Here is a 26,880-nt window from a genome sequence, read left to right on the forward strand (position 1 = left end):
TGTGTGAAATTAACTGAAATAAAAATGATGAAATAAAATAGCATCTCTGCTGCTCTTTGGTTCTCTGTCTGGAGTGTAAACGCTCTACGTGATGTGAAAAGGCTGATTATGTTGACTGTCGATGAGCTGAACAAGGTCCTTTCAATGAATCTGAAGCACACGAGGGAAGCGAAGGACAGCCCTGAAAACGAGCTCAAGGCAGCAAAGGTGGAGCTCCATGCCGAAAAGCAGTCCCGTGCAGCGGCTGAAGACAAACTTGAGATGAGCACTCAGAGTCTGAAAGCTGCGCGTTCAGACAAAGATGCTGCACAGCATAAGGCCGATGATCTCGATCAGCTGAACAAAACCATTTCAATGAACCTGGAGCACATCAGGGAAGCGAAGAACAGCCTTGAAAACCAGCTCAGGGCAGTGAACGTGGAGCCCTTTGCCGACAAGCACCTAAAGGAAGGAAATGCCAGCTTTGAAAAGCAGATCGAGGAGTTGAAGGTGGAGCTCCTTGCCGAAAAGCAGTCCCGTGCAGCGGCTGAAGACAAACTTGAGACAGGCACTCAAGTGCACTCAAGACAGGCACTCAAGAGTCTGAAGGCGCAGCTTTCATACAAAGACGCTGCACGGGAATACCTCCATCAGACCATCACTGGCCTCCAGCAGACGATGCAGGACAAGGAGAAGCAGTGGGAGATGTTGGAGAGCTCCATGAGGTCGCGAGTGGAAGAGCTCGAGAGCCATGTCACCAAGAAGAAGAAGAAGAAGAAGAAGAAGAAGAAGAAGTGGTGCAGAATCTTCAAACTGCAGGCTCTGGAAGCTCAGGAGTGAGACTGAAATGTTTTCACTTTCTGCAGCAACACAATCAGCTGCACAAAAATCCAAAAATATAATAAGATCACAAAAATAATAAAAGAACAAAAATCAAATTAAAAAATAAAAAGAACAAAATCAAATCAAAATAAGCAGAAATAATTACATGCAATGCATTATTACACCAGTTGTTGATGCAAATACACAAACCACCCCCCTGGGATTTACCGCTGAGTGCGCAGCTCCGATGCTAATAGCATTGTCCACAATCGATGAGTTTGGCCATGTCTCTGTCAGAATTATTGCGCTGCAGTTCCTCATCTCCTATTTTGATGTTAGTTCCAACTGCAGATGATCTATTTTGTTCTCCATGGAGCGAACGTTGGAGAGGAAGATAGATGGAAGCGGCGTTTTATAGGGATTGGCTTTTAGCTTAACTGTTAGCTAACATCGGCAGCCGCGCTTCTGCGCGGTCACACAGGGTCACACGGCCCCTGATTGGATCTCCGTCGTCCTGTGCTGCCGAGCAGTCCGCTGCACCATACGCCACTGGGTCTTCCTGGCGAAGCGTTCTGAGACTTCATAAATACAAGAGCAGGTGATTATACGCTGTCTGACTTCAATTAGACATATTGTGCAAATTTTCACAGATTACGCAGTTTCAATGTCTAACAAGGACTTTTGTTTTGAAACTATTGGAAATTATTGGATTGTGCCACAAAATACCATCTTCCCAATCAAAAGTGACTTGTATGATTTATATAGTAAAGATTCTTTACTATCATCTAGCTACATTGCTATGCTAATCTTTCCGAACACAGCTAGCTTTACGCAGTTTTCCATGTGAACTCTGGATCTCTCATGCATCTTGATCCGTTCGGAGAGGTGCTTTAAGTCAGTCAGTCCAGTCTTTGTCCAAGTCGAATCACATTTGTCACTTCTGAAGAGGATACAGGGGAGACAGAAAAGTGCATAGGCGTCACCACAACCTGCCTGCCACGTCTTACGGTTGAACCAGCTCCGACAAAAACTCCGTTTGTACAGTTTATCTCTCTCCTTGGTTTGCTGGGAAATGTCGATTTCAGGCTTGTCGGGTCCCAGCTCCTTAACGAGAAGTTTTTCCTCCGTCGTCCGTCTCGCAAAAGGCTACAATAATAATGATTTCACCGAATTTGGTGGAAGCTGCTCTTGAACTCCAGTTGTTACCGCCATCGCCTTCATCGCTCTTCCTCGTCGCCGTATTTTTTCCCCGATAGGACAGAGTCTGGAAGTCGCGCTACGAAAAAAACTATCGCTGGCTCCTCACGTAGCTCTAATCCTAAACCTTCACGCATTTTACGTAGCAGTTAGGGCTACGTTTCCAGCGCCCCACAGGCATTACATTTGTCGACGCTGATAGGCCAATTATTCATCATTTTTCCCTAGCAACCATAACCGGATTGGCTATTTAGCTGCAAGTCAGGGGCCGAGCGCCCCATGAGAGAATGGTACGATGTCTGTCAGTGGAAATTCACTGTGTCAGTTGGTGGAAACGTTGTTTAAACGATTTAAATTGCATATAGGCACACACACACACACACACACACACACACACACACACACACACACACACACACACACACACACACACACACACACACACACACACACACTATTAAGTAAAACGGACATTAATTAAAGAAAAAAAATCGCAAAAGATGTTCCTCACCTCCACGGCTGGTGGGGCGGAGCCCCAGCGCCCCCTATGGGCCAGCCGCTGCTGGCGGTAATGCTCCTTAACGTTGGTTGCCACCCGCCAAAAAACATGAAAAAGTAGAAGAAGAAGCCACCGTACAAATTTCTAACGACAGAGTTAGTTACTCAAGTCACTCAAACATGGCTGCGAAAAGAGGAAAAAAGAGTCGTTTGGGCTCTGGCATTCCACGTCGAAAAGGTGCGGGTGAGCTGGAGGAAGAGGAGCAGCCGCTGCAGGCTGTTTTAGTCGCCGACAGCTTCAACTGGAGGTTTTTCCCGGTGACCAAAGACCAGCCGCGGGTAGGCAGCGAGCTAAGCTAACTGGACCGCTAATGAAGCTAAATGCGGTCCATGCTGTCAACAGCATAGACGTCATATACGTAATGTATTCTATGCTTCTGTAAAGCACTTTGAATTGCCTGGTGTATGAGTTGTGCTATACAAATAAATTTGCCTTGCCTAGACACCTCATTACGCGCTGGAGCATAATCCAGCGTCGCCGCCATATTGGGTGTGTCTCCTCATTCTATGCTTGCACCAGAGCCAACCGAAGTCAATGTAAAGAGAGCAACTATGCCCCTATTTTATTTATTTATTTTATTTTATTTAGCTTCCCAGCCCCAGTTGCAAGCTTAACGGGGTACTGTAAGACGCTGGAATGACCTGGAATTTTAAAGCTTACTTTTCCAGGCCTTAAAAAATAAAGAAGGAAAAAAAATGTACTGAGCAGGTATATATGGGAGCTTTGTATGTATGTATGTATGTATGTATGTATGTATGTATGTATGTATGTATGTAAATGTGTTAAAATCAGTGTATATCATAAACATCAGCAGTTTCAGTCCAGGCTATTATGTAATCTTTGTCATCCTAAAGCTGTGAACAGTTGTTTAATTTAGACATGTCAGACCAGAAGGTGTGTGTGTTTGTGTACATGTGTGTTTGAAAGCAGCAGTGGACTGTGGGCCGACACGCATGATGAGTTGTCCAAAAAGAAAAAACCCTTCCTCCTTTCGACTGTTTGTGTTGGTGAAGTTTTATTCCAACGCAACTGAGTAAAAAACTTACTCAAAGTTTAATACGCATGGTTATGTGAGATGTCTGGTTTTTGTGTGTGTTGTGTATGCGTGCACGTGTGCATGTGCCTAACTTTACATTAAATATACTCAGTGCACAAAAACAAAATTGAAGAAATTCTTGTGTTATTGGTGTATACAGAAGGGTCATGATTTTGTGTGTGTGTGTGTGTGTGTGTGAGTGAGAGAGAGAGAGAGAGAGAGAGAGAGAGAAATAAATTCAAATGAACAATCAAACTGTTTCTTTATTAAAATCTAAAATTAATTTATACATTTATTAATATGCCATACCATATGTCTGTATTATGCTGTTTAACAAAGACAAAGTATTTCTGCATGAAAGCATGTGTTTTTAATGTGTGACAGCGTCCTGTGTCATAACTAAATCTCTGCCATTTGTAACAAACCAAACTGTGTGAAAATCGGGTAAGAAATTAGGATTATTATAGTTGGGCATTCACCTTCCTCCGTAGAAATAAATGCACTGGGGGCGCATGGGAGACCCATCCAAGATGGCGGCCGCGCTGAATGTCAGCTCCAATAGGAAGCGTCAGTCAATGAGGCGTCTACGTGTATTATGTCTATGGTGACAGGACTGCACTGGCACTGATGAAACCATATTACTAAACATGTAACTTTAAAGCACTTGAATGAGCTACTTTGGGTGTGTTCAATAAAACTTAAGGACTCATCTTCAGTTCCCAGCATTAATCTGTAACGTTACTTCACCCTGTCACATTGTCAATGATGCCAGGCTTTGCTGCCGCTGGCTAACGCTGCCATGATTGACTACACCCTGGAGTTCCTCACTTCCACTGGGGTGCAGGAAACATTTGTCTTCTGCTGCTGGATGGCCAGCAAAATCAAGGAACACTTATTGTAAGTTTTCAGTGTGTGGTTATTATCCGTATCTGTGCAGACTGGTCTCAGTGAAAGATTTTGACCTGCCATTGTCAATGTTGTGTCTGACAGGAAGTCGAAGTGGTGTCGACCCTCCTCTCCGAACACGGTCCACATCATCGCATCAGAAATGTACCGCTCCTTAGGGGATGTGCTCAGGGATGTATATACGGAGTCCCTTGTGTGCTCAGATTTTGTGTTGGTTTATGGAGATGTGGTGTCGAATATTGACCTCAGTCAGGCATTGCAGGAGCACAGGTAAGACGTGTTTCTCATATAGTCAGGAGACAAAATTTGTGATCTCCAGGACTGCATGGCTCTGACAATACGTGTCATTCTGCTTGTGCACAGGCATCGTCAAAAGGTTGACAAGAACATCTCAGTAATGACCATGGTCTTCAAGGATGCGCCTCCAGATCACAGGTCCCGCTGTGAGGAGTATGATGTCGTCGTTGTGGAGAGCAAGAGCCAGCGGATTTTACACTACCAGAAGACACAAGGGCTGAAGAGGCTGCACTTCCCCGTGGTAAGAGTTTCACTTTGCATCACGTCTTTAGCTTCCACTGGCTTTGGACTGATTGATGACTGATGTCACCGCTGTTTGTCTCACAGAACATTTTCCACCGTAGAAGTGATGAGTTTGAAATCAGGCACGACCTCCTGGACTGTCACATCAGTATCTGCTCCCCACAGGTGAGCTTTCAGAGACAGAAGCTGTTGGGCTCATCATTACTGATTGAAGTATTAATTTTTTTTTCACCTTCATTTTCAGGTTGCTGAGCTCTTCGCTGATAATTTTGACTACCAAACAAGGAACGACTTTGTCAGTGGGATGTTGGTCAATGACGAGGTACGATGTCATTTTTATTGAAATCATATTGTGGTTAACGTGCCACTTAGTGCAGCCTAAGCCAACATTTATTTTATTTCTCTTAGATTCTGGTCAAGCAGATACACATGCATGTCACCAAGGATGGCTACGGTGTCCGAGTGTCCAACCTTTTCATGTACGATTCAGTGTCGTCGGACCTCGTGCAGCGGTGTGTCTGCCCGCTCACCCCTGAATCAAACTTCACTGACCAGAAGGGACAGAGCTGCACGTTTTCTCCCCACAACGTCTACCAAGGATCCGGAGTGAGCCTGGGCCACGGCAGCCAGATGGTGGAGAATGTTCTCATTGGCTGCAACACAAGCATTGGCGCTAACTGTAACATTTCTAACAGTGTCATCGGTAGCAACTGCACAATAGGTGAGCGTCCAGGCCTGAAAGTGTTCATTTGTGTGTTTGAAAGTAGGAGATAACATGTAAATACATGATGACAGCGGTGTTAACAGTCCCCTTTATGATCAACAGGTGACAATGTAAACCTGGACCATGCCTACATCTGGAATAATGTTCATGTTGCCAGCAACGTGGTGATCAGCCAGTCTGTTGTCTGCGACAAGGCTGAGATCAAAGCAGGCGTGAGGCTGAATAAACAGTGTGTCCTGGCGTATAATGTAAGCAATTCACTAGAACTGACATTTCAACTCATCACCACTTGCACATCAGCTGACTGCTTTCATTGTACTTTTCAACTGCTTTCATCCTGAATCTTAAAAGGGAATTTCAACAGCGTTCATGAATAACTTTAAATTTACAGTTCTGCTGTTTTTAACACTTTCACTTCAGCTAAAAGTGTTAGGATCCTGTTTTATTTTGACATCTTAAGTTCCTGTTTTATTTTGGTATGCTTCCCTTGTGTTTCTTAGTTTCTTTACTTCCTGTATGTTTCCCACCTCATTATCATGATTGTCTCCACCTGTGTCTGTTTAGTTCCCCTGGTCTATTTAAGTTTGTGTCTGTTCCTTTGTCTGTGTGGGAGTGTTCCTGTTGTGTGTGGTTTTCTTGTTCCTGTGTCTCTGTGAGCATTCTGGCCTAGTCCTTTTTGGATAGTTGATTTTGCTGGCCTTACCTATTGTATTCTTTATTCTTGTCCTGAGTGGATTTTGGTTTGCCTGACCTTTTTTTTTTTTTTGTTGTTGTTGTTGTTAAATAAATTACCTGGATGTTCTCTGCTCAGCCTTTGGTTTTGTTTAAGTCTGCATCTTTGGGTTCACACCTTAATTTTTCCTTGCTCCATGACGCCAAGTCATAACAAAAAGCAGCTGTGCAGTGCAGTGACTAACCGTTAATCAACATATCAGCTGTTTTCATTGCTTATGCTTGAACTGATACTCAAACTCCTTTGCTGTTTATATAATAATATAATAATAATAATAATGATATATATAATATTTAAAATCCTTTTAACTTGTTCACATTTTTATGTTGTTTCAAAAACTCAGTCTATGTCTGTCTTGAATTTTTTCACTTAATTTGCTGTGAAATGTTTTCAAGGTGGTGATCGGACCAGACATCTCTCTTCCCGAGGGTACTGTGGTGTCCATGCACCACCATGAGGAGGAGGAGGAGGACGATGATGAATTCCTGACTGACTCTGCTGATGCTGAGATCGGTGCAAGTAAAGACAAGACCGAACTGAAAGGTGTGCATTTGACTGTGTGCTGACATGAATATACACAAGTAAAGAAAATGCCTGAATGTTTGTGGTGACGAGGTTTCCTCTGTCCTCCAGTATTCAACCCAGCAGAGGTTGGAGCAGAGGGAAAAGGCTACATCTGGAAAGCCAGCATTCTGGATGGCACAGACAATGAAAAGCTGGCACACTGTCTGTGGGGTATGATAGCAGCTTGGCTGGTTTAACTTTATCATAGAGTCTGTGAAGCTGGTATTTCCCATGATGCTGTAGTCCATGTCCCACCAGCCTGGCTTTTGTTTCTTGCACAACAGGTTCGCCGGTGAACCTCGACTCTGAGAGTGAAAGCGAGGACAGCAAGCCCAATGATGCTGATCATCCAGAAATGCCCTCCCCTGAGACGGAAGATGTCAAAGGTAAGAGTTGGTCATTTCACCTGTCTGTGGAGCCATGTGACTGCCCCCTACTGGCCAAACGGACACAGTACCAACCAGCAATGATCTCCATTACACACAATTTAAAGGAAGGTTCATGAGTGAATTTCAGACAGAGCATCAGGAAATTAGATAATGTCTCAGTGTTTTACAATTACATTACATACCTAATTATAATTTGCATCTCGGATTAATCTGTTGACTGTTTTCTTTGCTAATGTACGAATTGTGTATAAAATGTCGACATATGAAGACAATTAATCAGCTAACTGTTTTGCCGTGTTTCACACACTCATTGCATTAGGTGGTGGCTCTGGCTCTTGGTAGCTGTATAAACCTTCAGACCCATCAGCAAACTCCAGGGCTGGAAAATGAAGCCAATGCGAAGTGCCTCTAGAGGTTGGCTTGAAAAGCGATGAAATCTCCATAGACCCCATATTAAAAAGCCCGTTTTTACAGCAGAAATGTTTACAGTCTGGTACGAAAAGCGGTTTTGGTCTCTAGGCCTAATTTCCAGTTTCATGACAACTGTGTGGGCAATTTTTATTTGACTAACATATTTGAATTATATTAAGGCTTAAAGTTATTCATAATTAATTGCATGGACATGTTGAGCTACAGCTAGCCGCTACGTTTGAGCAACCAGGCTTCATTCGGCCCACCTTACATCCTTCCACGTTCCACCTCTTTGCCCATTTTTGGACTAGGTAATTTAGGAATATAATTTCATCTAACTTTCTGTCTGGTGACAGATACTATAATTTGAAGTTGCTGTAAATTTCTAATCTCATGATCTGTGCAATTTAGTGCTAATTACAAGTAGAACAACTAAGCCATCTTAAGCCAGTCTTTCAGTCAGTGCACATTATGTACAGGCACTATTCAACATATGGAGAATAAAGTCCCTCTTGTTACATTAATGAAGAATGAATATTTACTCACATTTTCATGAGCATTTGCTCATAAACTCAAGACAACTAACTAAACTGTGTCTGTTTTAGCCAGAATTGCTACCAAGTGACAGAGTACTGTCAAGGAAAAATTCTTAGGATATATACGAAACTCACAAAATTGGGTTATACAGTACATTCTCCTCTCTGACCTTTGTTCTTTGGTGTGTTCATGTGTAGTCTTCCAGATGGAGGTGCTGGGGACTCTGCAGAGAGGTTTGGAGGAAAACATCAGCTGTGACAATCTCGTTCTTGAGATCATCGCTCTCAAGTAAGCAGTAACTTAAAATGACTTTTCCTTTTCAAAGTGCTTGTTTTTGCACAGTCAGTGTGACACACTCCTTCTCTTCAGGTGTGCCTACAGTATCAGTCCGAAGGAGGTGACGCAGATTTTAACCAGAGTGGTGCTTGAGTACCCTTTCCAGCAGCAGGGCCCACAGCTTACCGCATCACAATACGTTGATGTGCTCCTACCTGTAAATATGATTTTTGTTGTTGTTGTTGTTTATTTATTTATTTTTTAGCAGAACGTTCATCTAAGTGTAGACATGATAGAGATAAATACAGTCACTCAAGTGACCGTATTTCGCTCTTCATCCTCTCAGTTGCTGAAGGAATGGGCGCCGGTGTTTAAGAACTATGTGAAGAAAGCACAGGACCATCTTGACTGTCTGTCTGCCTTTGAAGAACACTTCCTGGGCCAGGAGAGTCACTGGGCTGCTATGGGCAAGGTCAGGGTCACGAGCATGTTCGCTCATTTATCTGCCAACTCTCACAAAGGTTGAGCTCTGGCAAGAGTAAAAATGTTGGTCATTGAGCTTTGTGTTTTCCACCCAGGTCCTGGTGAACATGTACCAGCTGGAGATCCTGGTGGAGGAGACGATACTGCGCTGGTTCTCCCAGGGAGCCAACACCGAGAAGAGCAGAGAGCTGCGCAAGAACCAGGGGGTACGTACAGTACTGGGTGGGCTGGGTCACACAGGACATGAGGATTTGTGTATGTTATGAATTATCTTGAATAGGAATGTGTTCACTGTTCACTCTGACCACTCAGTCAGGCAAGCAAATTCGCGATTTGTGCAATTTACAAATTTCTCATTAGTCATGCGTTTGTCTTTGTTTTCTATACTTACGAGCAATGTTTTCTCCAACAGCTTCAGAAGTTCATCCAGTGGTTGCAGGAGGCTGAGGAGTCTTCAGAGGAGGATGGGGAGTAACGAGGAGCACTTAAAAAAGGACAAAGATGACTAAGATTTGAAAACTGCTGTGTGAATGAAGGGAGCATCCATCAGGATCTTCACTTCAAACTGACATGCATCACATAGTGCCACGCCATGTAAGGGCTGTGTGCTGTGAAAGTCAATATCCAAATAAAGAAGAAAGACCTTCAGACCACTTGGGAATATGTTGAAGTATTGTGTGTCTCACTTTATTGTCAACAACACAAAATGATAACACTTGCTACAAGGTTATAAAGAGACTGAATCCATCACCTTTCAAAGAAGACGGTGCACAAACTGTTATGGTCTGTGTTTTTACTTTAGTTTTCTGGTTCTGTTGTTTTTCTTAATGGCTTTCTGTCTCTCCTTGCTTGCAGTGGAGGTGTGGCCTGGCGGTGCTGCCACTCATCGCCGCAGCGTGTCAAAAGTAAAAAAAAGTTAACATCTTGTTCCATAGTGTTCTGGTTCTGCTTAGTGTTGTTTCTTGTTTCGTTGCGTTACCCTGTATTGTTAGTTAGTTTTGTCTTAGTTTTGTTTAGTTATTTCTTTGTATGGTTATTGCCACGATGTAGTGATCTTTGTTTTTCTGGGCTGATTTTGTGTTTTGTTTTTGTAATAAACTGTTGTTTTAACGGCTCCTTGTCTCCTGCTGATTGTCTGCACCTCTGGTCCAGCAATAGCTTTAATTCTCCGAAATCTTAACACAAACTGTTTAGCGTCCTTTTCCCTCCAAACTGAACAGTGACTGCAGGTCATAAAACAACACTGTAGAAACACGAGTTAAGAGGTAGAAGATTATCTGCTAAATTGATACAGTCACCTTAAAACGTGTTTTTAGTTCCATTCTGTCTGGACATGATGGCAAACATGGACTGGCATGGATGAAATAACAGTCGTGTCTCAGATCAGGGTCACAGTTAAAACCTTGCAATCAAAAGGGTTAGGTTTTGCTATATAATGCTAGAGCACTTAGGCGTCTTAGCATCCATGAAGCTGTAGGTATATATAATGAAGTGTGGGAAATGGGGAAATTACCAAGTAGTTGGAAAGAGGCAGTGATTATTCCCGTCAGGAAGCCAGGAAAGAATCCGTCAGGTCCTATGAACTATAGACCTACGGCTCTAACGTCATGGGGAGGTTAATGGAGAGAATGGTCACACATAGACTGGCATTTTACATGGAAAGCAGAGGACTCCTGTCTCCTCAGAGTGGGCTTAGGAGGGGTAGAGGGACCATGGACCCTGTTTTGTGTCTTGAAACAGGGATCAAGAAAGCAAGCAAGAAGGCATATGATATGGTATGGAAGGAGGGAGTAATGATCAAATTAAATATGATGGGGATAACAGGTAGGGTATATAATTGGGTGAAGGAGTTTTTGTTTGACTGATTTATTCAAATTGGAGCAGCTATATCACAGAAATATAAGGTCGATAATGGTACTCCTCAAGGGAGTGTTATCAGTCCTTTACTGTTCTCCATTATGATAAATGATGTTTTTCCCAAGTTCAGGGTGATATTGGGTGGTCATTGTTTACGGATGATGGGGCCTTATGGAAAAGGGGGAAGAATATTGGATATATTGGAAAGACAATACAATACAATACAATACAATACAAGAAGCAGTCAATGTAGTGGAAAAACAGTCCTATTCTTGGGGAATCAAGTTTTCTGTAGGGAAAACCAAAGCAGTAACATTTACAAGAAGGAGGGGTGGTGATCCTCAGCTAAAGAACATCTCTTACTCTCTTGTGTCCCGGTCGTCTAAATGCAACACCCAGGACAGTGAAAAGTCTTCAGGGGAATTGTGGCTTGAAAGATTGCAGACGCCTACTTAATTACAGACTCTTTGTGCCATAGGCTGACGGTGGATTCATTGTTGGATCTGTAGACACCGGACAGAATCAAAATACCTCCTCCCAGGTGTCTCTCCTCCAAGTTGGTCATGCTCATGGCTATTGTTTGGATTTTCTCTGTCAGGAACAGTTCAAAGCAGGACTTTTCGTCATCCACCCGGGATATGGTATACCTCGACCCTTGAGTCTTCTTGATGACATTTTCTGCTGACAGCTGACCTCTCCTCTCAGGTGGGGATGAACACCAGGACAAAGTGCCATTCTTTGACTGGAATGTAACCACAGCAGGAGCGTCCTCTTCATCACTGGATTGTTCCCCATCAGCGGTCTCTTCGTCTGGATCATATTCTGTGCCATCCTCGTCTTCTGACAGCTCTTCTTCAAAAGCGTCTTCAATGGCCCTCCCTCTCCCCTCCTCATCAGTGTCACGGTCAAAGAAATAATCTGAAGCCTCAGCCATTGTGCTGCCACAGAAATTAATTTAGAGAGAGAGACACACACACACACACACACACACACATACATCTATTTTATACACTAATTGTAATCTTACCCATTAATTTTAATGACCGGTCATTTCTGACCGGGAAGACCAAGGGTGTACATAAATTCAATAAAACATCAAAATTTGAAAAAAAAAATAAATCCCAAAATTCATTTTGTGTGTTCAGATGTCGTGTGTGAATTAGGACAAATGAAATTAACTACATAATTTAGAGAGAGAAATTGTCAATCGGTCAGATTTGACCACGGAGACAACAGGAGGGTTAAACACTCGCTAACTTTTTTTAGTCTGATCTTTGTGTAAACACAGACTCTCCCAGTCGTCTCATTTTGCAGGATGCCATCACATCATTTAAGGAATAATATTTTTTCAGGGACGTGAGAATAAAATGTTCTTTTCCTCCCATTTAAATCTGGAGGGTTTTTTTTTTTTTTTTTTTTTTTTGACATTTTAAGACTCTTTCAGGACTCCTGGACATCCTGCTGTCTGACACAGTCCAGAGACTGTGTGACTGCAGGACGGAGCAGCAGGCTGCTGACCTGCTGTGGGTGTTTTTCATCAGTAACAACAACCAGAACGCTGGAAAAAAGAAGCGAAGAAGCTGTAAGTGAAGTCTTTATTATTCAAAATGTTCCACTGGTTATACGCTGAGGAAGGCACATAACACACTCAGTTGCCAGTTTATAAGGTACACCTGGTCAAAACTGCTGGTCTGATGAAACAGCTCGGCAGTAAATCCTCTGATCATGACGATTGTGATGTTCAGTTATTGGTGAAACTGTTTTAAAGGGGTTGATTCAATTTCATATTTTACAGCGTGTAGTGCTAATAGTCAGGCCCGCCGATAGGGGGGGACAAATGGGTCTGCTGTCCCGGGCCCAGGGAGAGGGGGGCCCACAACTGGGCCCTCATTAAATTGTGGAATTAAAAAAGTCAGCATAGTCCTATTTGTGGAAAACTATTTTTCAATCACATTACAGTTTTTTATTTGTATTCTCCTAGTTGTCCTTGAGAAATAGTGATCATGAACCCTCCCACCCCAAACACAAAAATGGTTTGGCCTAGATCAAACTTTGACGTTGTCATTAATTTGAAGTTGAGAAGGCGCGCGGGTCTACGATCAAAATGTCTGGTAAGCACAAGTCCGGTGCCCAGAAAAGGAAAGAAAAGAGAAAAAGAGAAGAGGACAACAAAGGGTTGAGAAATGTTCTAAACAAATATTTTAAAAAATGTCCCGACAGTGAAACTGGGACGAGTGGAATAGAGCAAGGTAAGTAGTGCAGCCAACCTTGTAACGCAGCCTAACTGACTAGCTCTAATGTTAACGGCCATTAGCCTAGCTTGTACAAAGCCTGACAAAACACGTTATCTTTGACAGAAACAGAGAGGAGGGAGAGCGAGCAGCAGTCAGGAGTCAGGCTACGGGTGGCGGAGAAGAGAGAGGGGGGTTGTGTCACGGTAGAGCCGAGGAGCAGAATGAGGCTGCCGGTGACGGAGAAGAGAGAGAGGGGGTGTGTCAGTGTCACGGTGGAGCGGAGGAGCAGAGTCAGGCTGCAGGTGACAGAAGACAGAGAGAGAGAGAGCGGGAGCTGTCCGCTGAGCAGGGATCAGAAAATGATTATTTCTGATCCCCGATTATTAGGAGAGGAGAGGAGAGGAGAGGAGAGGAGAGGAGAGGAGAGGAAGAGCAGATGAGAAGAGAAGAGAGGAGAGGAAGAGCAGATGAGAAGAGAAGAGAGGAAGACAGCAGCGGTGAGGAGATGAAGACAGGAGAGGAAGAGCAGATGAGAAGAGAGGAAGATAGAGAGAGGTGAGAAGGAGCAGAGGTGAGGAGAGGAAGACAGGAGAAGAGAGGAACTAATGTCAGTTATGAGATGTTCATTTGGTTTTGAAGTTACAGAACTGACAATTCTAGCATGACGTTGAACTGATAAAGTTTTCATTTAAAGTTTGATATACATGCATATTTACTGTATTATCAGTTGACAAAGAGAAAATTCTTCAAACTAAAATGCCTAATTTATTCTTCCCTGGTCTATTTTTCCTGCATGTATAAGAATTAGAAAATGTGTATACATAACTCTTAATAATATTAGCAGGTCCTTTGTGACAAGTATATAAATGTCATATTTAACAAGAATCTCAGCTGCCATGGAGAGCTAAGATTTTCCCCTCGTATAAAATACCTTATTTATTGCATTATCACAATATATCAAACATAACTGGTGATGTTTAGTGACAAAAAAAAACCCGGCGGTGGTGGAGGGGAGGGCCCATCTAACATTATCTTGTCCCGGGCCCAGACAAGACTGTCAGCTGGCCTGCTAATAGTAACACCTGTCACGCAATATAATTCAACACCACCACAAACTGCATCGTCCAAAAGGATCATTGAGTGAAATCAACACCTCTGAAACAGCTTCAACAAAGACGGAACATGATAACATGATTGACGAAGGGAGGATTTACTGCAGGACTCTTGTTTTAGACTGCAGTAGGTAGAGCTAAGTGTAGCTAATAAAAAGGCAATTGACTGTTTTGGGGTTTTTTTTTTTTTTTACCTGATGCATATCACCAATCTGCCGTTAGCATCTGCATCAGTAAGGCTACACGTGATTTGATCACATTAATGCTAAATGAAAAGAATCATGTTTCAACCTCATCAACAAAATCTAAAGAAATCATTTGCATTAAATAGTGACTGGTTTTCACTCCTTTCACTTGCATTAATGTTGTTGGGATGCCTGTAGCAGGTGGATCCTGACTGCTCAGAAAAGTCTTCTGTGAACCATCTCTCAGATTATACAGTATCTATTTATCTTCACATATGAACGACTGTCAGTGTCTATCATTTATTCGTCTCAACACAAGCAGTTTGTTTGTTGTTTTCATACTGCTAACACACCATTCTGTCCCATCAAGGATCAGACCAAAAGAAAAAAGATACATTACAGGAAAATGACAATGCTTGTGTGCTTTCTATATTTTTATTGCAATGATAAGATACAGATATATTTCCAGACATCCAGTTTTATTAAATTATACTCCAATATTGCATGAGACAGTCTTCAGAATGACACTGATCCAAATGTGGACAACTAGGCGATCAAAAGACACGTTTTTTTTTTTTTTACCCAGAGATAAAACATGGATGTTTTACAATTTCACTTTTAATTTCCCCCAGAAATGTGCGATGAGAAGCAGCAGCATAGAGTGTAATAATACTACAATATACAACAGACCGATACTGTGCAACAGTCAAGAACAACCGGGGGGATAAATCGTTTTTTCTCGTTTGTGAAATGGTTATGCCAATATTGAGAGTACAGCAACTGGCAACTCAGGACACAGAGATGCACTTTGCCCGTTTGGGGAAGGAAAAAAAAAAACACAAGGATGTCAGAAAAGAAACAAGAGCAACAACATGTTGGTTTGTGAGTGAAAAGAGCGACAAGCATCAGTGGGACTACAGACAGGAGAACAAAGGACTGAACAGTGTAGGGGAGGTCATTTTTAGACAAAACAAATGGACCAGTGTACAGAGAGCCGGGCGAAATGTACTCCAGGAGACTCTCTGCCACGTCAGATGAAGTGGGAACCAGTAGGCTGCTGTCTGTGTTACACAAGCCACTGGTTTTATAAGCTCGGGTTAATGACTGACCAGTTTCAGTGAGAGGAACGCGGACGTGGCAGCGCACGCTCAACCAGATCACACATCCAATGTTATGATGGCAAATGTAAAAATTAACCACAGAAAAATGCTGATATTTCATAAGTTCCCACTGTTTTCTAATCCCAGATGTGACCTTTACATAATGAGGACACTCGTGATCGTATAAACACAGAAAATGAGCGTTACAAACACTCGATAAAAATTATACCTCCTAATACAAAAGAAAAGAAGGGGAAAAAAACAGCTGTTTTATACTTTTAGACTAAGTATATATTTGATATATCAATAGAATCCATATATAAATGATACATTTCTATTTTTATGCTTAAATATAATCCTTGCTATGACTATAAAGAGCATCTAAGACATTTCTAGCCAGAAGATAATGTGAAGGAACAGCTTGGACCTCGGCCGCCAGTTACTGGGCTTGGACTGGAAATGAAAGTGTAGTCTGGTCAGTGGAGCTGGATCCATGAGGCGCGCCCACTGTTTTCACACACGACGGCTTGTGCCAGACTCGACAGAACTGGTTTGGATGGGAGTCTAGTGCGAACACCCTTTAAACGGTTTCATTGAGACCAAAAATCTTTGTTTAGCTACACACTAACAACATCCTGCTGTGCTTTTTTTTTCACTTTTTGTTGTTTTTTCCAAAGATGTGAAAGGTTTGAGGAGTTTGACACCGCAGTTACAAAATGAGCAAATTAACAAAATGTTGCCCTCGTTCTCGCGCTCAGCTCTCCGTATTAAATCAGCATGCATAACATTGTTATTAGTTGTGTTTGGCACTAGTTTGCTTTACTTAATATCTGGTTCTGTTTGCAAATAGACAGTAAATCTGTGAACATCTTCTAGGTTTAGTTGTACAACAAATGCTGCAATCTTTTTTTAAAAAAGAAAATTAAGTACGCCAGCTGTGTCCCAGTTGCTCACATTTACTCTTTAAGATGAGTCCCACATTAAACATGAACTAGAAGTACTTTAGACTGTGTTTAAAAAAAAAAAAAAAAAAAAGGCAAGTACCTCAAAGAGCCGTACTAACTCTGTCCTCCAAATACTCCGTCCAGCCACAATATGGTCGATTTTTAGGTTCCTTCGCGTAAACTACAGGATTTGGTCCATCTGGCGTAATTCAGGTTTAAAGCAGACCTGCTGGTCACTTTGCTTTAAAGGCTGCCTGAGAAAAGTGTCAGACTCACTGGCAGGATGTGAAGCATGCTCCTGCCGTGGTCGTCTCACCAAAACACCAACAACAGGTGAAAGAACCGGGGCTTTCTGGCTCTCCAGAACTGCCGTGATTGTACCAACAACATGGAGCTCAAAGACGACAATGAAACAGAAAAAAAAGGGGGTAAAGAAACCAGCTCGTCTTCTCTCACCGGTCAATTTAGCACGAGAGCTGTTCTCCATCATCTGCATCTAAGATCAGCGTCTGACCTCGTGCAACACATCCAAATTTAACCAAAGACGGGATAAAACATTTTCAGTTGAAACGACACAAAAAGCGACTTCATGACATGAGACACGAAAAGACAGACAAAGAGATGAAACCCCTCCGTCAGGGCTGTTGTTGGTCTGATGGATTTTTCCTCAGGCAGGGTTTCACTGGAACATAAATAACACGTGGGTGGGAGGAATCACATCCACCATAAGGCTTGTTTTTTTGTTTTTTAAAATTTGTTTTCCTCATTGTCGTAGCCGTTTACTTTTCCCGGCACTGGTCTGTCGGTACTGTTTTCGTGGAAGATCTCAACAACAAGAGATGGAGCCTCTCCGTGGACTCGGCGGGCTCGGGGAGGCCGGACGAGCAGGTCCTGGGATCACAGGAGGGAGGGAAGGACAGAGAGAGAGAGAGAGAAAGGAGAGTGATGGGATTGTAAAGAGTTTATGTTTCAGCAGTCTGAGGTTTAGTGTCACTCCCAACCCCTTCTTTCCTCCCTTGCGTCTCCTCATCTTCCTCCTCCTCCTCCTCTTCCTCCTCCGTGTGCTGCTCCAGCTCCTCCCTGGTGATCATCTCAAAGTCGTTTCCGTTGCTGTGCTGTGAGCCTTCATCCTCCCGGCGGTCGCTGTCTGTGTCTGAGTGGCGGTCCGTCCCCTCCCCCTCTGCGTCTTTACTCTCCTCCGCCGCCTCTTTGCTCTCGTCCTCTTCCTCCTCCTCCTCCTCGTCGCCATCCTTCTTCTCACTGTCGGACTTCTCATCGCTGTCGGACTTCTGGGCCTTAGCGGAGGAGCTGCCGTCCTTCTCGTCTGTTTTGTCCGAGCCCTTCTTGTTGCTGGCTCGAGGTCCTTTGTACTCGTGGGTGTAGAGCGGCCTGAACGAGTCGATGAAACCGACGTCAGCTGTCAGGTTGGGGAGGAACCAGAAGTGATGGCGCCCGCCGGTCACCAGCCAGATGATCAGGAAGAGGATGCAGCGTGCTGAGGAGAGAGGAAACAACCAATGGGATCAATTTCAAACCGTAAGTATTGAAATATATCACCGATAAGGCAAATTGAACTTAAACATCTCTTTTCTACAACACTTTTCTTCCCCTGATGTAACTCTATTATTATTTCTGTCTACTTGGATTTTACTTCCTCTGTTTTTCCAACTTCATTTGATTCTATTTTTCCTTTGTTGTTTTTAGATTTCCTCTGCTGTGCTGTCTTAACTGAAGAAGATTATTCCCAACATTTTTTAAGTAGTTCATAAAATGAAATTAAGTCAATTAAGTATACAACAAAAACTGCTCCAAGCACTCCGCAAATTACCTGTAAATCATCTGTAAATTATCTGTGCCATAATCTGTGCAATCCATCCTGTACATAACAGTCTGCAAATGCAATTTATAATTTAAGATAACATTTAATTTTATTACACTCTTTTGTATATACCTAATGTTTTTATCTAATCAATATTTTACTGGTGCTGCTGTAAATTGGAATTTCCCCTTGCGGGACTAATAAAGGTATTTTGAATTGAATTTAATTGAATTGAAGCTCACAGCTATGAAAAACACATCTGCGGTCACTGTCGTCTGTGTGACGCTGTAATGCCATGCAGTATAGTTTCATGGTGCCAATAGAATCTCTATAAGAATGCAGGATTATTTAGATTTTACAGTAAAATACTTCACTTTACCATTGTTTGACATCAGTCTTTATACACATGATATACAACAGCTCAGCCTCAAACTCTACCTTTACATAGATAATAAAGTTCAGTTTTGATTGACACTGTTGGAGGTGTATTCATTGATCTGTGTGTGAGTGGTGGTGTTATACTGGGCTGCATGTATTGAAATCTGTTTGAATGATGTCTCTCCCTAAAGTGACATGTTTTTGATGATGCTTTGATTAGTAATTAATACATTTGATGTTTTTTTTTAATTAATTGAGCAGCAGTAGATGTCTTACAGGAACTTTTAAATATTTTCAGAGGTATTTTTATAAAGAGCAAGTACTTACCAACAGCAAGAAGCAATATACTGGCCACAAAGCAGCCTGCTGCAACACTTAGATAGTAAACTCCTACACGCATTTCTGCTGGCCACAGAGGGAACAGTGTGGCTGCTATCACTGCAATGACTGAAAGACAAGCACAAGCACGTGCACGCACACACACATACACACACAGATGGAGTGAGTACAAAAAAGTGCAATCAGTAACAGACCGTCCTCCACTTGTGATTTTCACCGCTGACTCACCGAGTATCAGTCCCATGGCAAATGTCTTGAAATGGACAGGATCGTAAATCCAAACGTACACCTAAAGAGAAGAGGCACATTTTGGGTTTTAATGTCTTTTGGGGTCACAAACACTTTTTTTATATCAGCTTATTCTGGAGGCACAGTCACCTCATTCCCGTCGAGGAACAGCTGATCCTCATGAGGCTCCAGTTTAAACTTCTTCTTCACCTCTTTCTTCTTCTTAGGGGTTCCAGGACTGTCATCCTGACGAACATAGACAAATACTAAATGTAAAATCCGTATTTTACTTACAAATCATGTTTTAAATATGAATCTGCAGCTCGCTAACTTAGCTTAGCTAAAGGCTGGAAACAGGGCAATGTACTGTAGCATTTCACTTGGTTATACTGAGAAGTGGATATGACACATTTTCTCTTTTCATTGACCCACACTGATCATAACAAACACACCAGGCTTCTTCTTTTTCTGTGATTTCTGTGACTCTGCACTTTAAACCTGTTCTTAAAGTCAACATCCACCCATTTACTGTCAGGCTAGGAGGCTGAGCAGATGACCAGTGTCACACCTACTTTGACCTGAAATCGACCCCGTTTCTGATGGATCCCACCATCAAGGCAAAAATAATCCATCCAGTGTTTTTGAGCTAAATTCTATATTTGTACCACAGTTTTTGTGGCATTTTGTGTTTTATCAAATAACACTCATCTAATGGCAGACGCTCTGTCGGAGCGAAACATGAAAGCTGCTAAGTGATAACACGCTCCTGTGAAGATACAGTAATCTGTGGAGTTCATCATCACAGAGGGCAGCAGCGTTGGGTCACGTACGCTCTTCTCTTTCTTGGCTTCAGCAACCTCAGATTCTTTCTTCTTCTCTTTCTCCTTCTTCCCCTTTTTCTCCTCCTCTTTGCAGCTGTCGCCCTTGACTTTCTCTTTCTCTTTCTTCTCCTCCTTCTCTTTCTCCTTCTCTTTCTTGGTGTCTTTCTCTGGCTTTTTCTTCATCACTTTAAGAGCCCGGTGGAAGAACTGCTTCTTTAGGAGTCTGCAGAGGAATGAGGACAATGACTGGTTACAAACATTTTGTTAGATTTGATGGAAATCGTTACTTTTTAAATGGATTCGCCATCAGTGTGCACAGACACAGAGGTCACACTAAGGATTCTATCCTCCCCCCAAAAATAATTGAGCCCAGCATTTGCATCAGTTTATTTCATCAGTTCTCGCTCTGCTCAGTTATTCAATTCATGCCTGTAGGGCTTTGGACCATTAATCAAGTCATTTCTAAAGCAAGAATACAAAACTTTATCAGTTCTAGCTCCTCAAATGAGATCATTTGCTGATTTTCTTTTCTTCATCTTCTGTGATAGCAAACTGAATATCTAGCAAGGCATATCCTTGGCTTCTGGGAAACTGATGGACAGTAGTCCTTTTAATGACTTAACGATTAATAAATGAAGAAAATAATCAGTAATAATCATAACTTCCAGCCCCACATGCCATTGATTTGAAGCCTGTCTATCACATGCTTAGATATCTGATTCTGGAATAAAATCCTGCATGACCATTGTTTATTCCTCCTCAGGATCAGAGCGTGGCAGTGCAGCTCACCTGTTGCAGTAATCCAGCACAGACTCCCTGGTGGTGAACAGCGCCTCCTCTCCCTTCTTCGCCTTGGCCCACTTGGAATCCAGCAGACAGTCCACCGCCTTGGAGGCTAAATGTAGAGACACAAAGATGTGGCAGAAGACAGAAGTTCTGGCAGGACAGCTGAGCAATGAGCTGAAACTCCATATAAAGCTCCATAAAGCTGCCCTTTCACATCGTCCCATTATTTTCACATTACCATTTGATGCATTCTTGTTAGAAATATTGATCATTGCCACTTTAAGAATGTGAGCTCATCCCTTTGTTTGACAACAAGGGTCACGAATGAAGCTTGAATACTGGCTACAGGCTGCAGACAGCTGCAGAAATATGACTGTCCACAGCAGAGGTAAGCAATTGTAAAGTCACGTGACAGTGACGAGAGGAATGACTGGCGTCAGCAGTCATACCCTCCTCCACCCACAACGACTGAGCAAACATCATTTCCCAAACCTGACAAACGGATTCCGCCATGCCACACAATAAGACGAATATAAATACTGAGTGGGAGGATCGGGTCTGCGAATGGGACTGCAGTGGAAACATTTGCTTGACAACTCTTCAGCAACTGCTAATGCTAAATCGTAACCAGTAACTACTAATGCTAAACCGTGCTAATGGTTTCATTTACTGTGACAAAACAAAATGTTCAGTAAACACAGTAAACTGTCCGTGTGATTGAAGACAAACACAGGGCAGGGCAGTCATCGTCTGACTCACACCTCACCCACTGTTTGGGTGTTGTGTGTTTGTGCCTGGTGCCTCACATCCCACAGCTGAGCACTAACCGATAAAGTAGTCGACTCGGTGGCCCATCATGTTCGTGGACTTGGTGGGGCAGTTGAATCGGAGGTACTTGGCCACCGCCTTCTCCTCCTTTGTGGGCTCGCTCACCACCTGCAGAGCACAGACAAACACACAGATGAACAGCCGCTCATAAAAACAACATCACAGTCGCAGCTGGTAAAATGGTGCTTCACTATATTCTGGCATTGAACTGCAGTCAGATCACCACTAACAAATCTACAGCTACATGCAGGGTTGGATATTAACTGAATTTATCAAAACACAGACACTTAACATCTGATTTAAATTAACTGATAATACAAATTCAACAAAAGTTATGAATTCCTGTCAAATTAAACTGCAATAGCTAATACTAATAATATAGTTTTCCATAATTTGACACAAGAAAAGCACCTCAAAGTGCTTCACAGCAGAAGAACAGAAGGAATCACACACGCACGCACACACGTGTAACCAACCAATGACTATATACTATGACGTGTAAACATACTGCATAATCCTGTGCGAAATACTGCTACTACTAATTTACAGAGTTGTTGTGCTGCACATTGTGCTGTGATGTATACCTGATATTTTGTCAATACACCACAAACTATGGCCTTATTCAGAAATGATTATGTGCTCAACAAAGGTGAACATTACAAGCTTCACAAAAACAGTATTTGTATCAGGGCGTCTGCACGGCGTTACACTGAGTCTCTCTTCCATTGGGATCAGCTCTTTTAATGTCAAAATGTTCTTTCCATGTCACTCATATCATTGTGTGTGGGGTTTTTTGTTTTTTTTTGAAAGTCAAAACTAGATAACAGACTAAAAATAATCTGACTGGATCTGTTTTTCCTAATCCAGTGAATTAAAAAATGCCAGTGAGTGTACTTCATTGTATTAAAGCAACAATCCTGTAAATATAATAGTCATAAAACAGTCCTTCTCACTGAGTTATAAATCCACCTAAAACAGCCTGCTACAACCAGAAATACGTAGAAAAGTCTCCAGCAGTTGACTAATATCTATTGTCTGCAAAATAGAACCTTCATTGTTACCTGACCAAGTTCATACTAAATTTAAAGAGTCAATCCTTCATATTTTACTGTCCTCCATCACAAAATGACCATAATAGCTGCATCTGCAGGGGTGCTGGCATCTGTGGCTGTGAAAATACACTCAACATTTACATTTGAGACCATATCTGAGAGGAAACATCCACTTTCTGTCTGCATGCAAATCCAGTGTCACATATTACAGAGGTTCATCTGTAGCAATAATACAGAATAATTCTTCTTCCTTCCATCTCACAACATCTGCACTGCCGGCAGCAGTGACTCACATGCCAACACAGAGGTAGCGAGAGCATCAGCACAGTGAGAATCAGTGCTGCTTTATGCAGTCCAGCTGGCTCCGAGAAGCATGAGGAAGACGAGGCCATCAAACAAGCCTTGTTTGAAGAAGCCGGTATCAGTCGCACAGCTCAGTTACATGAGACCCTGACACAGAAAGCTCCCTGTCACAGTCTAAATGATCTACCTGCCTCGACCACACGAGGATTAGCTGCTCTGTTTAGCTGTGCACTCATGAAGCAAGTAGCAAGCAGCTCTTGATCACGGTTGGCATGTGAGGACAGACTGCTAGTGCTCCACACCAAGACCAAAGTAGTACAGTACTACTCCTTTAAAACATATATCCAAGTGACAGTTTTGGCTAGACCTGTAACTCATTTCAACCCTTATGAATACATGAACAAATGTGAACAATCAGGAGGAATCTGTCAAAAATGGAGATAAGCATTGTGTAATGTAGACTGGTGGTCTTGGGAAGCCTCTTTAGTTGTAGTCCATGCATAAAGGAGATAACAGTATGTGTTGTTATACAACTGAACATGAAGAGACCTACACTTTATGGTTATTCTGTAAACTGCCGTTTGTGGTGCTGTTGAACTGTATAGTATTATACTGAGAGGACATTGTAATATTCAGTCTAATCTCATTGATTTAAATGGAGTTTCAGCAGAACTTAACATCATCACCGTCATGGAGGTAGGATTTAATTATTGCAGGCCTGCTGCATTAGAGCATTACTTACAGTATGTACATGTGCCAAGTAACTGGAAAACAAGTGTACACTGAAATAAAGGTCTTGGCTTCAAACCCATGTCGATCCTTAAATGCTGTGTAAAACACAATAATCACAATACACAAACACAATAATTCCAATAAATAAAGAGGAACTTGTGTAATGTGGAGCAGAGATGTTTTAAGAGACAAGCCTCTTTTGGTTGTGGTACGCTCGTAAATGAGATAACAGAGTGTGTCGTTATGCAACTGAACTCAAACACACAAGAGGACTACAGTCAGTTGCCACTTCATTAGGTACACCCAGCTAAAACTAATGCAATCTACCACAAGAATCCTGCAATAAAGCCTCCCTGCATGAAGGTTGTGACAGGTCTCGACTGTAACCACTGCCAGGTTGCATTGGCAATCATTTTGAGAAACTAGCAAATATTTTGGCCTTTAGGGGACATCAGTGGCAACCACTTTCTAACAGAAAAATCAGGGTCAGCAAATGGCAAAACGTAGATGTAGATTGTGACTGAAAATGGTGACCACATTTTCAGTTTCAGCGACCAAAAGCCCTATTTTCAGTTCCGGCAACCAAGAGCTAAGGCCTGATTACGAGCCTGGCAAGCTCTTTTAAAAGTTAGTGTTGATCCCCATGTGATGTTCAGTTTTTGTTGAAACTGTTTCAGAGATGTGTTGATTCAACTGTACACTCATTTTTGTTGTTGAATTGTGTTACATTGAGAGGTGTGATGCAAAAAGAGGAGAATACTCAGTCTTCATTGATGTAACTGTTTCAAGAACTGTTCGAACAGAAAGTGCACATTTGATCTCTTTTACAATTTATTGCAGGACCTCTGTATTACACAGCATTAGCTTCTCAGCAAGGTGTATCCAATAAACTCACAACGAATATTTATCCAAGTCACATGTTAAGCTAAAATTAATTTCACCCTTGAATGCTTGCTGGAAGGCAAAGCAAAGTGGTGTTTAAGTATTGAACATTGAGGCAAAAAACAGAGATAATTGCTCTGTAATGCTGAGTGATGATGTTGATAATGAACAGGCCTCTACAGTCACGTGTGTCAGTGGAATATGTTCTGATGCAGCTGAACTTAAACACACAAAAGGACTATTTTATGATGTTGGCCTGATGCCCTGCAGTAGGCAAATTCAACATTTTCATCCACAATTACAACACATGGGGTGAAAAAAGTTTATCTTAGCTTCAGACACAACTGCTGTGTCCCAAATCCATTCTGCACACAGTATGTTTTACAGCTAGTATACCATCAACATACTCACTGTTTCATACAAATAAGGAAATATAATCTGCCAACTATACACAACAAAGACAGCAAAGTGTTCCACCTGAATATTTTTCCCAGTTGTGAGCTGTCCCACCATTTCCTTACTACATTATGAACAAAAGCAAACATTGAAATCACTCTCAAAAATCTTGATAATTACTATGAACGCTGATTTTTTTGAGAATTTAGTCTAGTCTAGTGTTATCCCATGACAAACTCTAAACCTGACCAGAATTAGTCAATATCATGAAACTGGGACAAAGCTCATGGCAATCAGATGTGATGAGTATGAATCAATGCAAGGGGTCAAACAGTTGACGTCTTCACCATCTGCCCTTTCCAGGTGACTCAGAAGCAATCAAGTTATTGTGGAGATTGGACCATCTAAGTCAGGACATGATTGTACAAACAGCTGGGCGGTTTATTGTTTCTGGGAGAGGTCTGAGATCCAGAAGTCAGACTGCTAAAGTTGATTTCACATGCCTGGGAGTGATGTTTAAACTGGCTGATTCTGCAGCCACTCAACAAACTGTTGCTTTCATGAAATCAATGCTCTAATCTTTAAAGCGCTGCCGGAGCCATATTAGCTTGTTGCTACCTGCACAGTAAGTTAAATGATGATGCTCTGTGTTGACTCATTAATTAAAATCCCCGCAGATTGCCTCACGTTATGTAAACACGTCTGGTTAAAGCTGACGCAGCTTAGCCAGCAAACCTTTGCAGCCTCTTCAATCTGAATAAAACGGCTGACGGGGAAGACAGTTGTCACTTGTCGACAATAAGAACACAGTTTTCATGTATAGACCTGTGTATGAATGCTACTGGTGGAAAGGATAAGTGGCTCGGAAGCGTCTTATCAAAACACAAATACTAATATTTGTTTTCGCTAGCCAGCTAATGCTAGCTAACATTAGCTATCATCTGGCTTCATCTGCCGCCTGCTAACGGCTCCCCACGAGGATGCTGCCGTTCACAAACATCCGGCAACAGGTCGTAAACCAGCGCCTGGTTTTTAATTGTTGTCCTTCAACTTGCATTTGCAGTAATTTCTATGAATTCAGTGATGTTACCTGGATCCGTTTCTTATGCCTCCTGCGCTCCGCCATGATCCTCCAACTCAGCTCGTCCGACGTGCGCGTCTGCGAGAGGTTGCGCACACGCATAGAGCGTGTAATATCGCGAGACTAAGCGATTCACGGTTAAAAAATGTATTCTCATTCATTAGTTTTACAGTTAACCAAACAAACTCGCCTCAAGCTCTTTTTGGGAGCTCTTTTGCTGCATAATCTTTTCTATGCACATATTATGTCTCATAATAGCATGGTTAATCTTTTTCCTGTAAATTTTATTTACATTAAATTGTATTCCATTTTCTTCTACTTCCAAGCCTACTAACATTACACTACAATTCAGAAGGAATGTTATACTTTTACTCCATTACATTTAATAAAGTAACTAGCAAATAAATTATGATGTATTATTATGGATAAACAAGTTAAAAAACATTGTTTTAAGGCTTCCTTTGATCGGAATAATTTACCACCACACATTAAACCTAGCTTTTTTATTATTTGAAATCAAGCTACTCTTGCTTTTAATATTTCTTTTTGTAATAAATTTATAATAAATAATTAATTTCATATGCTTGTTGTTGCTTTTGTTTACCATTTCTCTTGTTTTTCCCCTCTGTGTCTTATGCATGTTTTAT

At 42.0% G+C, this 26,880-nt stretch overlaps 2 protein-coding genes across 2 annotated transcripts; one reads left to right on the forward strand and one right to left on the reverse strand.

The window, feature by feature from the left end:
- The first annotated feature begins 2,676 nt into the window (after nt 1-2,676).
- Nucleotides 2,677-9,650, forward strand: LOC139339261 (translation initiation factor eIF2B subunit epsilon-like). The gene is made up of 16 exons (XM_070974794.1): nt 2,677-2,835; nt 4,366-4,490; nt 4,584-4,769; nt 4,863-5,037; nt 5,124-5,204; nt 5,284-5,361; nt 5,448-5,760; nt 5,866-6,011; nt 6,892-7,039; nt 7,130-7,231; nt 7,345-7,446; nt 8,595-8,685; nt 8,767-8,890; nt 9,020-9,145; nt 9,252-9,362; nt 9,569-9,650. The coding sequence occupies exons 1-16, from the start codon at nt 2,677-2,679 to the stop codon at nt 9,629-9,631; spliced, it is 2,130 nt and encodes a 709-aa protein (XP_070830895.1). The 3' UTR covers nt 9,632-9,650.
- A 7,689-nt stretch (nt 9,651-17,339) lies between these two features.
- sec62 (SEC62 homolog, preprotein translocation factor) lies at nt 17,340-26,319 on the reverse strand. The gene is made up of 8 exons (XM_070974534.1): nt 26,243-26,319; nt 21,787-21,895; nt 20,963-21,068; nt 20,183-20,396; nt 19,503-19,598; nt 19,353-19,413; nt 19,113-19,232; nt 17,340-18,083 (listed from the first exon to the last, which is right to left on the reverse strand). Exons 1-8 carry the CDS (start codon nt 26,276-26,278, stop codon nt 17,551-17,553), a joined length of 1,275 nt encoding a protein of 424 aa, XP_070830635.1. The 5' UTR covers nt 26,279-26,319; the 3' UTR covers nt 17,340-17,550.
- Between the last annotated feature and the right edge of the window lie 561 nt (nt 26,320-26,880).

Source organism: Chaetodon trifascialis, chromosome 11, assembly GCF_039877785.1.
Source record: "Chaetodon trifascialis isolate fChaTrf1 chromosome 11, fChaTrf1.hap1, whole genome shotgun sequence".
NCBI classification, from domain to species: domain Eukaryota; kingdom Metazoa; phylum Chordata; class Actinopteri; order Chaetodontiformes; family Chaetodontidae; genus Chaetodon; species Chaetodon trifascialis.

Coding starts and splice junctions, on each gene's coding strand:
- LOC139339261 (XM_070974794.1), top strand. CDS start 2,677: ATGGCTGCGAAAAGAGGAAAAAAGAGTCGTTTGGGCTCTGGCATTCCA. Junction 5,362..5,447: donor GGATGTTGGTCAATGACGAG/GTACGATGTCAT, acceptor TATTTCTCTTAG/ATTCTGGTCAAGCAGATACA. Junction 9,146..9,251: donor ACTGGGCTGCTATGGGCAAG/GTCAGGGTCACG, acceptor TTTTCCACCCAG/GTCCTGGTGAACATGTACCA.
- sec62 (XM_070974534.1), bottom strand. CDS start 26,278: ATGGCGGAGCGCAGGAGGCATAAGAAACGGATCCAG. Junction 21,896..26,242: donor GGCATAAGAAACGGATCCAG/GTAACATCACTG, acceptor TGTGCTCTGCAG/GTGGTGAGCGAGCCCACAAA. Junction 19,233..19,352: donor TGCCATGGGACTGATACTCG/GTGAGTCAGCGG, acceptor CTTGTCTTTCAG/TCATTGCAGTGATAGCAGCC.